The following is a 15,245-nucleotide window of genomic DNA, read 5'->3' as shown; positions in this document are numbered from 1 at the left end:
AGGTGTGTCAAACTCAGGTAGAAGGGAATCAGAGGACGGGGTCCTAATCTCAATGGAAGAATCATCCGATTCACACGAAGGGATGGGGAAGTCATCAGGATAAACGTCAGAGATCACGTCGGACCCAGAGCTTAGAACACAGTCTGAATGAGACAAGGAAGTCTGAATGTTCTCAGTGTGGTATGGACACCCTGCTACGCCTGATTCACAGGAATCATTTATACCCTCATACATTTCTGAAGTTGAATGTGTAGGCTTTCTAAATTCCATAATAAAGCTTGTGACCGCAACAGGTGATCTTGACTCATCCGACCCAGGAGAGTGAGGCCCTCTTTCCCGGAAAACCCTTGCGGACTCCGGAGACATTACCCTGTGCTCGGGTAGGGGGGAGTCAGGTGAAAAAGCCCTGTAGGCGTCAATGGACATTATGGATTCGGGAGAAGATCGTCTAGATAGGGGAATCAAGCCTTCTTCTATGGGCGAGAGCCACCGTAGAGAGTCAGGTGATAGAGCCTCCATCTCTGACTCAGGAGTCAGGGATCTATATTCAGAGGTGTGGGATACTGGCATGGACAGGGTAGAGGTAAAAGCTTTTGGCTCCGTGATGCCGGATGCGTTCGCCCACGCTATGTGATTGGTTCCCTGATAGGCGGTGACAAAGCTAGAAAGCCTGTCAGGTGAGTCATGTGGCTTGGGAGTGGATTCGCCAGCTGCTGGACTACGTAGCTGTTGGACTATGCCTTGCTGGAAGTCGGTTGGCATTAGCATGCTGTAGTGTGCCATGGCACAAGTCAATTCATGCTCGTCTATAAACGGAAGCTCTTCCTCGACCTTTGATTGGTCCTTTCTAAGAGTTGCTACTTCCTGGTGTTCGTACAGCCGGTGTTCTGACTCAGGAACCCTGCCCTGTGACACCTCCCTAAACCCAGCCCAAAGCTCTCTGAGGTCTGTCTTTGACTGCTGAGAATCTGACATACTGTCTCTGACCGCTGTGGGCAATGTTATCCTGAGCTGCTCTGGCAAAAGCCAGCCCTCAGGCTCACTTTGGCCTTGTCTTGGCAGAGGCGTTTGGTCACCGCCATCTGGCATTGGACCAATGGTGCCTCTTTGAGGCGGGACAGCACCAAGTCTGCTGCTATGGCCCTGAGGCGGGTTACTGGTTTGGTACTGAGGGTTGCACGCTTGGGATGGTAGCCTCCATTTTTCTGTGCCAATCGTATTCACAGGTGGACTTACTTGCTCGCTGGCGGCAGAGTCCCTTGTAACGGCATCCTGCGACGTCCACAGGTTGGGGCTCAGTTCCCTGAAACGTGAATGAAAAGGAAAAACAGTTGATAATATATTTGCAATCATTTTTATTATCGATCTCAAGGCGCGGTCAGGTTTTGACGATGTGAAAATCTGAGGTCTGCAATTGGATTGAAATGAATTTGCTCACAACTATTTCAGTGTTATTCAAAACCTGGAAGCGTATATCATGTTAAATGAGAATTATCATGTTTTTTTTACTTTTATCATGTTGATTTCTCCCCCTGAAGGAGGTCTAATGGCCAAGACAAACTGTAAAACATAATTTAATTTCCTTCAAACAGCAATTTCAAACTACAGCTCATTTGAGATGCTACAAGCTAAGAACCATTGGATGCATAAGGGTAAGTCATTTATTTTAATGACAATATTCACCAGAAATCAACTCCAAAAATGTTGTTGATTGATTTGTTTTTATCCTTGATTTCTATTAGCCTGTAGACAACTTATTACAACAGTATTCTCCAGTTTTAATCAAGCCAACTGTAAATTAAATTAAAAATATTCTCTCCTCAAAGCAGATTGGCTCATTCTCTGATTGACATACGCTGTGCTCTCCAGGTCCTCCAATAGGTCACCGTGCATGCTCTCTGAATGGGTGTGGCCGATAGGCTCCGCCCAGGAAGGAATGTCCAGGAGGGAGGCCACTGACAGGTCCTCTTCCGAGACGGCCGGGGGCGGTCTGTGGGAAGACTCCACCCTCCTCACCAGTCTAGGGCTGTCTGCATCTTCCTGCACTAAGGACAGAGCCACAGACACTGACAGAGAGAAACACATACAGAGAAAGACAGGAAAAAGGGTGAGAAAGAAAGAAAAAATAAGATGAAAGGGAAAATAAGACATGATCAAGAGCCAGCCAAGTGAAGCAGAATGTATCAGTTCAACGAGATGGGGTGTCCAGGCCAGTACCTTCGCTTTGGTCCAGAGTCTTTTCTATCTCAGCATAGGTCCTGGAGGTCTGCTCCTGGGCTGCCTTGTTCATCTGGGTCTCTATCAGGTGGACGATATCCATCCGGTTGATCTTGGTCAGCCTCTTTATCAGACTGTCCTCTGGTTTGGAGAAGGTACATAGAAAATACAAATTATTCTACAGATATCCGACTCTGGGACTGAAGGTCCAAATCCTGTTCCTAATAATGAATGGAATCAGACTTGGCCAGTGCAAAAAAAATGGCAGAAATTCATGGCCTGTATACAAGCGTTGTAATATAGAGTTTTTGTGCAGTGTGATTGTTAAAGTTTGATTACTGTTTAATGCTGCAATTAAATTAAATATGATGTTAAGCAAACATTTAGCTAGAGAAGAGCCAGCTCTGAAGGATGGCCAAACCCCCTTCTGGCAGCGCCGACAACTACTGTATGAATATAAAAAATAAATACACTTTTACAGAAATGCGGCCCTCCAATGAACACAGACGTTTCAAAACCAATACATAGAACATACTGATAGTCAAAATGTTTCGTTTCAATAACCTTCTTCACAATTACAGGACAGTTTGACCACAGCAATGCTTTAAAACAAGGATCATCAACTCTTACAACCCTACAAGATCCAGAGCCTGTTGGTTTTCTGTTCTACCTCATTAATGGGACTCACCTGGTGTCCCAGGACTAAATAAGACCCTGATTAGAAGGTTGCAATGAAAAAACAGTGTGGAACTGGCTTCAGGGTCCAGATTTGACTTTGAGGGCTCTAGAATGTTCCATTGAGCAACCCCCCGCCCCCAACCCGACCCCAGCAGGGCATACCAGTGGCGTGCTTGCCCTCCTGTTCAGCCCAGCGCTGCAGCAGGGCATGGCTCTGTTCCTGCAGGGAGTTGGGGTTGTCCGTTCTCACGCCCTGGATCTCATCCTCATTGAACTCCAGCTCCCTCGCCAGCTCTAAGATACATAAAGAGACAACCCTCGTTTCTTACCCCACTGGGATCTGATTAAATGGACTTGACCAGTTACTTAAAGATTCAGCCAGTGATGGTTGGCCATAGGTTGTAAAAGTGGCACGGTTGAGCCAAAAAAGTCCTCGAAATTGTAATTTATGTGCTGATTTCTGCCCCGTGTCATCAAAACCACTTGCTTTCCAACATGGAATTTCATAGCAGTGATTATAGATTACGCACATTCAAACAACATATCCATCCAGGCCAAAATCAGAAGTTTATAAAATGATTTTGTTGATGGCAAAACTCCAAGACTGCATCTTTAAGTATAAATCTACCGGGGAAAAATAAATAAGGATCAACGTAAATAGAACCTGAATGGACCATTGTGGTCCATTCAATTTATTGACAGCTACTCACAAACAATTTTACTTTAATCTTAAGTTGAGACAATTTGAAAAAGTGAATGGAAATGTGAATTGTTTTGTGGAATATAAACAACAAACTGTTTGGGGTAATGCACTTTTCATTACAACAAATCAAGTCTGACATTTTATTGTTGTAAAGCTACAAGTTAAAATTTCCTGCAAAATGCTGGCAGTAAAAAACAACAACGGCATGACTGATTAACACCTGTATACACACCTCTCACAGATACAATGGCAGGTAACCTAGACACCTCCTGATGACTCACCTGTCCAGCTGAACCCCAGCAGGTCCGCAATAATGGCCAACATCTCCTCTTTTCTGTCTGTGTCGTCATGCCAATCCACTACAACACCACCAAAGACAGATATCACAATCTCCTCAGTAGCAACACTGTAGGGTGTGCCCAAAATGGCTCCCTGGCTCCCTAATACTGTACATGTTTTAACCGGGGTCCATAGGTCCCTGTTCAAAAGTAGTACACTATTTCGGGAATAGGGTGCAATTTAGGATGCACACCATACATTTAAATACAACACTCCTAGTGGATCCCAGGCAATCACGGGGCAAACAGGTCAACAGTTGAATACTTTACATTACTGTCTCTGGCCTCTACATGTTCCTGCACTGATGCTTGAATGGATCATGAAGCGGAGGTGGTGTCACCCATTCTGCCGATGATGTCAGCTGCCCTACTTGGACACACTTTAATGTCGGTCTTGATTTTAGACCCATTTAAAGTGTCTGAATAGCGCTGAAGCAATGGGAAGCATGTGGCATTCCAAGCTGAGTGCGATGATTAGTAAAATTATTATTAATGTGGTAGTAGTTCAGACATCCTCAACCAAAAGCCTCTGTGACCCCAAGCCAAGAACTGATTAATTCCAGAAGTAACCCTCCCGATTGTTAACTAAATAATCAAGCCTTTGATCGTATAAATTAGGTAAGATAGTTAAAGAACTGCAGCGTACTCCGTCTTGCCTCGGGGTGACTGCCAACAGGCACCACAAACCACAGTCCATAATGAGCATTCAACAGATCTAGACCAGTCAATCTTGAGATTGTGTGAACACATACATAGACATATAGACATGTATATGGAAAGTAAACCAGACAACAGAAGACAACATAGTACAAGACGATGCAGTACAGCACGAGACGAGACGAGACGGCACAAAACAAAAACAAAAAAACGACAGAAAAGTGATGAATGAACCATTCTGAATAAGTCTCTCAGCAGATTTGTGTTGTGCTTCTACAAAACTAGTATTTTTCTAAAGGTTGTCAATGAATCTGCAACACTTGGTGTTATCTGTCAGACCAGTAATCTATCGCTAGGGTCATGTTGACCCCAGAGGCACATTATGGCTCAGTTCCCAAAAAGTAGAACAGGGAAAGAAAGACACTGGCGTTGGTAAGTTCGGTACCTTGCGGCCGCTCCGAGGTCCCATCATCGGAGATTCGCTGCATCTGAGTCACCACAGAGTCTTCCCAGATTGGCCTTGATTCAAACACCTCCTCTGTGGCGGAGGAACTTCGAAGCACTGGCAAAGCCCTCGTTTCTGGGTCCGAGCTGCAAGGCGTGAGGCCGTCGTACCTGAAGATGACAGAATCTGGGCTGTTGCAATTGTCGCCGCCACTGCTGCTTTCGGCATCCAGAGAGGATCGGGGGGAAGGTTCTCGTATGTCTGAGTGCTGGTCGTTGTCAGGCTGGGAACAGGAGGAGTATGACGAGGAGTGGGCCGTGATGGGAAGCCTGGAGGTGAGAGGTTGGGATTTGGTTGTAGGCTTGTAGCTGTCTGAGTGACTCCTGTTCCTATCCTGCTGTGATTGATAGCCAGTTCCAAAATCTGTCTCAGATCTTGTTCTCCTGTCCTGGTGAAGAGATTCCTCCACTGTTGATATGGGATCAGGGCTTAGCTCTGATTTCTGTGAACCAGCGTTGACAGCTATCTCTGATTTGAAACCTGTTTCCTCCTTAGTCAAAGCATCTGGTGATATGTCAGACTCGTTCAGGACGCTAGTAGATGAATCCACCGTGCCTTGATATGTGGACTGCATCGGAATGACAGAGCTCTTCTCCTTGTCCTCTTCCTCAGGGGATGAGTCAAACAACTGGCGGATCTGCTCTGAGTAAACAGTGGTGGGGAACACCTGGAGGTCAGGAGAACCTATTTGGACTTCCAAGGAGCTTCCCATTTCAGCTTGCAAAAGAGGGACAGTTTCAGCTTTTGGATCCATTTGGATGGAAGTACTAGGTTTCGCCACTGGTTTTCCCCCTTGATTGTCAACTGCTAATGGTATGGTCTGGAAGAATGAGTCAGTACCATCTTTGCTTTGCTCACCTTCCTGCTTGAGTTTCAGGTCAGTAACAGAAAAACTCTGCCCTTTTTCAGGAACATCTGTGCGAACACAATCTTTGGTGTCCTCAAACAAGACTTCATCAACTGGGTGATCTCCTATGTGAAAGAAGGCATAGCCCTCGCCATCCTCTTCAAAGCTCCTTCTTGTCATGTCGATAGCGCCCCCTCTGGTCATCTCAAAGAACTTACCTTCTTGGAACTGAAAAGGGTTGGGCGTGCCCTCCTCTGTCGGTGTGCGACCTGGTGTGGTGTCAGGAGTACGGCGGTCCTCGATGAGATCCATAATCCTCTGTTCCTCTGCCTCCACGCGTGCGTGAAATGCTTCATCGTCGTCATCATCGTTATCGTCACGCAGGGCACTCCAGGGGACCAGGTCTCCCTGAAGAGGCAAGATATCTGCTTCCTCCACCTCCTTCAAGCTTTCATCTTCAATGCACAACACCTCTGGTGTAACCGACTTACCTTCCCCTGCCTGGGATTCAGCCACTGCCTCCATTTGGGTCCCCATAGCTGACATTTCATCCACATTCTGCTCAGTGTGTTCACTGATATGGTCACGGATGTTCTCTGTGTGATATGTTTCCTGTTTTGTGATAAGTAAACAATGGCTGAAGGGCTCGGAAACCTGACTTTCTAATGGAGAATGGCAAGGGCTGCTGTGAGGGAAGTCAGCTTCACTCTGAACTGAACTATCCAACTTAGTTTCTATCCCAGGGGGTGAGGGCAAGATTTCACCAGCAGCTTCAAGTTCAACCGAATGAAGCAAATCAGTGTCCATTTTGGGCTTGGTTGATTTTGCTTCTGTATCAATCAGGCCGACAATCGACTGAAATTCTTCATAATCCTCAAACTGGGATGACACAGAGTCTTCACATGCTTTCCCTCCTCTCTTAGTGTTGGCGTCCATCTCCATCTCCTCAAAGGTTTTGATCTTGGTGGCCATTTTGAACATATCCTCCTCTGGGGTGAACTGTTTTTGGCTGGCTTCACTATCCTCTAGATCCATGTCCTCCACATCATCCATATCATCCTCTTCGTGTAAGCTCAGCTTTAAAGGCATAGAGGGACCTTCAGGGCCTGCTGTTTTTGGATCAAAACTCCCCCCCTGTTCCCCCTTTGGCAAGACGGGACTCTCACCTTCCATTTGATAAGCCTGTTTGGAATAATCTTCATCCTCCATGTTGCTAACATGCTCCTCACCGAGACAGGCTCTAAGCTGAGAATAATAATCTTCATACACGGCTGATTTCCTTGCCGCCTGAACTGCTGTGGCACTTTTCGGCTCCGTGGGGCTGCCGTCCAGTGAATCGGGACAGGGGGAGTCCCTGGTCGGACTAGGTTCTATAGAGTCAGGAGATTTCCTAGACGAATGGTCCTCCATGTTAGGACTGGCCTCCAAAGAGTCTCCATAAGAAAGTTGTCTCTCCGGCTGGTGCAGAGCTTCAGGATGGAAGGCCTCAAAGTCTGCAGGTCTGAGTGTTAATTCCACATTGTCTGAGCTGTGAACCACTCCCTGATTAGCCAAGTCACTTTGAACATCTAGAGAGATCCAATTAGCTTCAGGAGCATCTGTTGAAAGCAAATCCTGCATGTTTAGGTTTGGATATGACAGTTCTGTAGTTTTGCATGGTGATGGTTTTACCTCTGTGGCATACAAGTCCTCTAAGTCAGCCATTGTCCCAGAAGGAACTTGGTCATCTTGCTCAGAGCCCTGTGTGGCAAGTGTTGAATCAAATGATCTCTGCAGGTTATAGGTCAAGTTATCTGCGTCTCCAGAATGTCCTGCTGTAGTGACTGACCTTTCCAATGCTACCCCAGCTAAACAGTCCTGCAATAAGTCATTGTCACCAGAAATATCACCGTCACCCTCGTCTCCCACTTTCTCTCTGTGTTCAGTCACTTTGTCTACTGTGCACACATCTTCCTGGTCAATGGAGAAAGAGTGGGTTTTCAGTTTAACCTCCTGTGTTATCACCACCTGCTCAAATTCCTCCTGGTCAATGTCTTCATCAAACGAATAACTGGACATTACAGGTTTCTGTTCAAGGTACTGACCTCCACTGAGTTTTATTTCTAGTGGTCTCTGTTCTAAGTCCGGGTCTATGTTTTTACTGAGAAGTGCCTCCATTCCCGACATACTTTTAACTTCTACAGCTGGTCTGGATGTGGTCTTCCTTTCCATAATGATTTCTTGTAAGGGCGGTTTCTGCATCATCAGTTCGTGAGCAGGGGATAATATTTCTGATTGGGCTACACTAATGGTAGGATTAACATTGTCTTCCCCTTTCCATCCATCTTCTTCTGCTTTTTTATCCACTCTTAACATGTCTACCTCATTAGTGGAGTAAATGCTTGATTTATGTTCGTCATCACTGGTCATGGGAACCTGTTCAAAGCTTTGCTGTTGGAAGATGTTGTCCTGTGTTAAAACCCTGAGATCACCATGTCCATGTTCAACGTACTGGTCCAAATCTCCACTGAGGATTGCCTCTATGCTAGAAATATCTTGGACTTCGGCAGCTGTGGTTGATGAGGATTTTCTTTCAATCCTGACTTCATGTAACATTGGTTCGTGAACTGTCATCTCTTTGGCATCAAAAACGTCTGGTGGTCTCTGTTCAAGATACTGATTTAAGTCTCCGCTGAGGAGGGACACCATTTCTGTGATATCTCTACCCTTTACAACTGGTCTAGATGAAGTCTTATCTTCTATATTGACTTCTTGCAACAATGGTTCCTGAACTGTAACTATCTCTGCCCCAAGAACGGCATCATCATCCGTGTTTTCCACAGTCCAACCGTATACTTTTTCTGTTTCTGTATCTAATGTTGACATGTCTACCTCCATATTGAGGAAGGCATGTGATTCTAGCTCATCATCCCTGGTTAGAATTCCCTTCTCAAAGGTTTGCTGTATGTCGATGTCATCATGAAGTGACCCACTGAGAACTTCACGTCTCTCTTCTAGGTATTGGTCTAAATCTTCAAAGAGAAGTTCCTCCATGCCTGACCGGTCTCTGACTTCTGCAGATGGTCTGGAAGAGGGTTTTCCTTCAATTCTGATTTCTTGTATAATTGGTTCCTGAATGTTTATGTCTTTGGCATCACAGAGAGGTGCTGATCTTGCTTGTGGGTACTGATCTAAATCTCTACTGAGGAGTTCCTCCATTCCTGACAAATCTCTATCTTCTACAATTGGTCTGGAAGTGTGCTTTCTTTCATGCCTGACTTCACATAACATTGGTTCCTGAACTGTCATTAAATCTCCACCACTAATGACACCATCAACCACGTCTTCCACATTCCATCCACCTTCTTTTTGTGTCTCTTTATATGCTGTGGATATGTCAACTTCTTTAGTGACAGTAAGTGATTCTCGCTTGTCTTCCACAGTCAGGATGACCTGTTCAAAGCACTGCGGTCTGAAAATATTATCCTCTGATGAATATTCTGATCTGACCGAAATAACTTCAGGCATATCCACTGAAAATAAGTCTTTCAAGTTTAGGTTAGGATATGACATTTCTGCCGTTTTGCAGGGTGATGGCTTTATCTCTGCGGCATCCACGCCCTCTAAGTCAAACCTGTCCTCAACAGGTGACTGGTCATCCTCCTCAAAGCCCAGTGTGGGAACTGCTGTATACACTTTTTCCTGTAGATTAAAGGTCACTTTCTTTGAGTCACCTGGATGTGCCGCTGTAGTGACTGTGCATTCCAATTCTTTACCAGTAGAATGGCCCTGTGTGAAGTCTGTGTTACCGTAAATGTTACGGACATCCACATCTCCCGCTCCCCCTACGTCCACTCCATCTTCTTGTTTAGTCACTTTGACTGCGGTGGACACGTCTTCCTGGTCAATGGAGAAAGAGTGGGTTTCCTGTTTGCTCTCCTGTGTACTCACCACCTGTTCAAATACCTCCTGGATGATGTCCTCATCAATTGAACAACCGGACAGTATATGTTTCTGCTCAACGTAATGATCTCCACTAAGAATATATTTAAATTCTACTGGTTTCTCTTCTAGGTCCGGGTCTAAATCTTCACTGAGAAGTGCCTCTGTTCCTGACATATCTTTAACTTCTACAACTGGTTCAGATGAGGTCTTCTTTTCCATCCTGACTTCTTGTAACATCGGTTCATGAACTTTCACTGATTGTGTGCTTAGACCAGCATTATCATCCATATGTTCCACTTTCCATCCGTCTCCTTTTCCTGTCTCTGTATATGCTGTTGACAGGTCTACCTCTTTAGTGGAGACCATATCTGATTCTCGTTTTTCATCCCTGGTCAAGATGATCTGGTCCAGGCTTTTCTTTTGGACAATGTTGTCTTCTAGTAAGTCCTCTGAGGGAACCCAACTAACTTCAGGTGTATCCACTGAAAATGAGTCATTCATGTTTAAGTTGGGAAATGACAGTTCTGTACTTTTCCAGGGGGATTGTTTAATCTCTGAGGCATCCAGATTCTCTAAGTCGGATCTTGTCCCAACAGGGACCTGGTTATCCTCCCCAGAGCTGAGTATGGTGAGTGCTGAGTCAAATGCTCTCACTTTCTCTGAACTGAACGGCCCAGCTGAATGGCCCTGTGTAAAGTCATCGTCACCATAAATGTCACTGTCACCCTTGTCTTCTACTTTCAATCTATCTTCTTGTTCTGTCGTTTGGACTGCTGTGGACATGTCTTGCTGGTCAAAGGAGAAAGAGCGGGTTTCCTGTTTGCTGTCCTGTTTGAATCCCTCCTGGACAATGTGCTCTTCTAATGAATGACTGGATGTTATAGGTTTCCGTTCAAGGAACTGATCTCCAAAGATGATATCTCTAACTTCTGCTGGTCTCTGTTGTAGGTCCTGGTCTAAATCTTCACTGAGATATACTTCCATCCCTGACATATCTTTACTATCTAAATTTGGTCTGGGCATGGTCTTTCTTTTTATCCTGACTTCTTGCAACATTGCTTCCTCAACTTTGATCAGTTTACTGTCACATAGAGGCGGTGGTCTCACTGCGATGTCCTGATGCATATCTCTGCTAAGGAGTTTTTCCATGCCTGACATATCTCTGATTTCAGCAGCCGACCTGGATGAGGTCTTTCTTTCAACCTTGACTTCATGTAATAATGGCTCCTGAACTGTCAACAATTCTGCACCCCTAATGTCACCATCATCAATGTTTTCCGCTTTCCGTCCACTTTCTTTCTCGGTCTCTGTATATGCTGTGGACATGTCTACATCTGTAGCAGAGATAGTAAATGATTCTGGCTTATCTTTACCAGTCTGCATAATCGGTTTGATGCTTTGATGTTGGACAGTGTTGTCATCATGGGAACCCTTTGATATAACAGTAAGTTCAGGAGCCTCTGCTGAAAATGACTCCAGCAGGTTAAGGTTTGGGTACAGCATTTCTTTTGTTTTGCAGGGTGATGGAATTCCCTGTGACGTATCCAGGTTTCCTGTGTCAGTTCTGGGCTCAACAGGGGGCTGGTCATCGTCATCAGAGCCCTCTGTGGGTAGTGTTGAATCAAACGATACCTGTAGGTTAAAGGTCACTTTCTTTGAGTCTCCTGAATGTGCTGCTTTTGTGACTGACTGTTCCAATACTTCCCCAGCTGAATGGTCCTGCAATAAGTAATCTTCAACATTAATATCACAGCCCCTCTCATGTCCCACTTCTTTTAATTTCACTATATCTTCTTGTTCTGTTACTTCGACTACTGTGGAATCATCTTCCTGGTCAACAGAGGAAGAGTGGGTTTCCCATTTCAATCCCTCCTCTAACAAATGACTGGACATCACATGTTTCGGTTCAAGGTACTGATCCCCACTGAAGGTATCTTCAACCTCTAATGGTACCGGTTCTAGGTCCTGTTCCAAATCTCCACATAGAAGTGCCTCCATTCCTGACATGTCTTTAACATCTACAGTTAGAGATCTGGCAGAGGTCTTCCTTTCCTTTTTGACTTCTTGCAACATCAGTTCCTGATCTTTCATGCTTTCAGTGTCAAAAACAGGTTGTGTTCTCTCTTCAAGGTAATGATTCAAGTCTCCACTGAGGAAGGACTCCATTCCTGACATATCTCTATCCTCTCTAACTGTTGTAAATGAGTTCTTATCTTCCATCTTGACTTCTTGCAACATCGGTTTTTGAACTGTCACTAATTCTGCCCCAAGAACGGCATCATCTGTGTTTTCCAATGTCCACCCATCTACTCTTTCTGTTTCAGTATGTGCTGCTGACATGTCTACCTCCTCGGTGGGGAAAGTGTGTGATTCTTGCACATCATTCCTGGTCAGGATGACCTTCTCTATGTTTTGCTGCTGGAATGTTTCCTGTTTAGAACCGGGGTGAACAACAGGTATCTGTTCAAGGTACTGGTCCAAATCTCCACTGAGAAGTGCTTCCATGCCTGACATATTTCTGACTTTTACAGTTGGGCTTAAAATATTTTTCCTTTCAATCTTGACTTCTTGTATCATTGGTTCCAGAACGGTCATCTTTTTGGTGTCACAAACCAGGGATGGTCTCTCTTCTAGGTACTGGTCCAAATCTCCACTGAGGAGTTGCTCCATGCCTGACATATTTCTAACTTCAACAGTTGTCCAAGAAGTCTTCCTTTCTATCCTGACTTCTTGAAGAATAGGTTCCTGAACCTGAGACACAGTATCGGTATCTGAAAAGATTTCTTCATTGTCATGGATTTTATCTTTAAGGTCTTTCAACCCTTCTGTCTTGTCAGTTTCATTATCCACTGTGGACAAATCAAGGTGTTTAGTGGGGAATGTGAGTTCTTCTGGGCTCATTTGTGGAGTGTCTGCCAGTCCTTCAAGTTTCTCACTCTCCCCTGAGCTGGAATGGTGCTTCTTTGTTTCCATGCTGGTACCAGGAAAGTCTGACAAGCCTTTGTGCATCTGAGAAATTTCATCTCCCATCTGGTCCTCACCTTTAGTGACGAATGCACCCCCCTCATCATTATCCACACTGCGGCTTAATATAAATGTTATGTTGGCATTGGGGTGTGGTTCTGGGAATTCGTCTGTGGTTGCTTCAGCCTGGTACTTTTTGCCTGATATGGTCGAGGTCTGTCTGAACAGTTGGTACTCCGGACTGTCCTCCAGCTCCGCCCTAATGTCTGCGCTGAAGTCCTCTGAGGGTCTTCGGTCTGGGCTAATCTGCAGTTCTATGGAATACCTCCTGTCTGCCCCAATCTCTGGTTCCTCCAACTTCATCATCTCTGGGCTGTTCCCAGAATCCTCCGGTTGAGTCTTGTCTGAGAAGGTCACTCCATCCTCGGCTTGTGTTCTGTCAATGATGGCCACTGAGTTTTCAAATTGAACAGTGACTTGAGCTACGTCAGATTGCCCAGTGTAGTTCCCTACTAAGGTCATGTGTGATCCACTGTCTGCATCTCTGTTGCCGTGGGTCACGATACTTTGTGGATAGAGAAATATGGCATTTGGAGATTGTGTCAGCAGATGTCCCACAGGGCTCGGTTCAGACCTGGAGGTGTCTCTGGAGATCCCAACCTCTGAGCTAGATGAGGTGGTTGTCGACCAGGTCATGGCTTTGTGTTCAAAAAGCCCAGTTTTGTTCTTGGAAGGATCCTGGCCTGTCTGGAATGCCTTCATCAACTCCCGTACGGACATGGTCTCCTCCAGCCTCTCCGTTTGAGACCGGGGGGATTTCGGAGATCTGGGAAGTTTGGGGAGATCTGGCATCTGGGATTCACCCATCTTCTTGGTAACTGCACTGGAGGTTCTGGTCGGTGGGACGGGTGCTTGTGCGGGCTGTCGCTTACGATCGTCCTTCCCGTTTTCTTCTTCAACCTTTTTCTGCAGAGCTCTCACCCTGTCCTTTATGGACCCAATAGGTGTTTCTACTATCAGGGGTGAGGCTGGTGGCTCCATGCCTGAAGTCACAACAGCTACACACTCAGGGCCAGACCCGAGCCCAGACTCCTGCAGTATGACATCCTGATTCAGGGCAGACAGTGTTTTTAATTCAGTCTCAGGCTCCACTCTGGGTTCAGACCCAGAAGTCACTTGGCTCTCAGTTCCGGGACACTCTCCAGCCTCAGACTGGGTCCCCAACCCAGGCCCCGCTCCTAGCCCAGGATCCCCGAGAACAGCATCTCCATCTAGGGACTCCTGAGAGCTCATTCTCTCCAGCTCTCCCTCCGAGCTGCTGCATCCAGAACGTTCTCTGTCCCTCAGCTTCTTCCGGATAGGCTTTTTGATCTCTGGAGGATGACGTTTGCCTTCCTGCTTTAGAATGACTTGATCGGATCTCTCATGGATGAGGCTGTCCCGTAGCGGGCTTGTGATTCTAGTATCTGCATGTAAAATCTCTCCAGCGTTCTCAATATCCCCTTTCACCTGTCCTTTGATCTCAAACGGCTCTGTCATTTCATCCTCCATTCCTCTCCTTCCTTGTCCACTTCCTACTCCCTCCCAAGAGCAAGGATATTCTGTTTGTTCTGTTGTCAAGATGGCTGACATTTTCATGAGGTCCTGCCTCATGTCGGAGACCTCTGATAGGAGGTCAGGGCTTGCCAGCATGGCTGGGTCAAGCAGCTGATTGGTTGGCAAGGTGTATGTCTCTGTTGACTCAGTCTCGTCATCTTCCATTTTGCAAAAAGGAGACCAAACCAAAGTGGGTGTAAAAAAAAAGAGGGGAATGAAGTGAAGGGGAAGAGAAGACATTGGAAAAACGGTGGTCAGGGCAGAAAATATCACAGTGTATCTTCTGTTTCACCAGGGAAAAGGGAAAGCAGGGTGACAAAGAAGAAGGAGTCCGAAGAGGGGGGTATATCTAACTCAGATATCCAGAGTAATTGGGAAGGGGAGGAGTGGGGTACAGGGGCAGGCAGCACCAGCAGAAGCCAAGCCAAACAGAAGAGTAACAGGACAAGAGGAAGGAAAAATAGATGGGCGAGAAATAACTTGTCTGAGAGGTACTCTGTACTCATGACAACAAAATAACAGTTGAAACAAAACAAGGATGTAGAGACGGGAAACAAAGCGAGACCTGGATTTCCAAGTTAGGATCAAAGACGTTTCATTTCCAGTCAATTCAGGAAGTACATTAACTTTCAAATTCTTTATAATGATTGCTATTGGTTCCCAATTGGTGGGCAAGCAACCAATTGGCTATATAATGTGAAAGTGTGAAAACCTAAAATTAGGTTTACAATTACATCGTAAAAATTTGCTGATGTTCAATTAGGATTTTTTTTTATGGAAATTTGAATTTTATTTAATTTCCAAATTCACAAACAT

At 45.5% G+C, this 15,245-nt stretch overlaps 1 protein-coding gene across 1 annotated transcript in view; it reads right to left on the bottom strand.

The window, feature by feature from the left end:
- LOC105005841 (ankyrin-2) overlaps positions 1 to 15,245 on the bottom strand; it is a 69,861-nt gene that overhangs the window by 18,553 nt on the left and 36,063 nt on the right. The window contains exons 42-47 of the mRNA XM_034291176.1: positions 5,039 to 14,587; positions 3,880 to 3,957; positions 3,058 to 3,189; positions 2,218 to 2,358; positions 1,856 to 2,066; positions 1,237 to 1,303 (exon numbers count right to left, since the gene is read on the bottom strand). Of these exons, the coding sequence (XP_034147067.1) occupies positions 1,237 to 1,303; positions 1,856 to 2,066; positions 2,218 to 2,358; positions 3,058 to 3,189; positions 3,880 to 3,957; positions 5,039 to 14,587 (10,178 nt within the window). The remainder of the gene's footprint in view (positions 1 to 1,236; positions 1,304 to 1,855; positions 2,067 to 2,217; positions 2,359 to 3,057; positions 3,190 to 3,879; positions 3,958 to 5,038; positions 14,588 to 15,245) is intronic.

This window comes from Esox lucius, chromosome 25, assembly GCF_011004845.1.
Source record: "Esox lucius isolate fEsoLuc1 chromosome 25, fEsoLuc1.pri, whole genome shotgun sequence".
NCBI lineage: Eukaryota > Metazoa > Chordata > Actinopteri > Esociformes > Esocidae > Esox > Esox lucius.
Note: the sequence above shows the minus strand (reverse complement) of the source record. Positions and strands in the feature narration are given on the sequence as shown.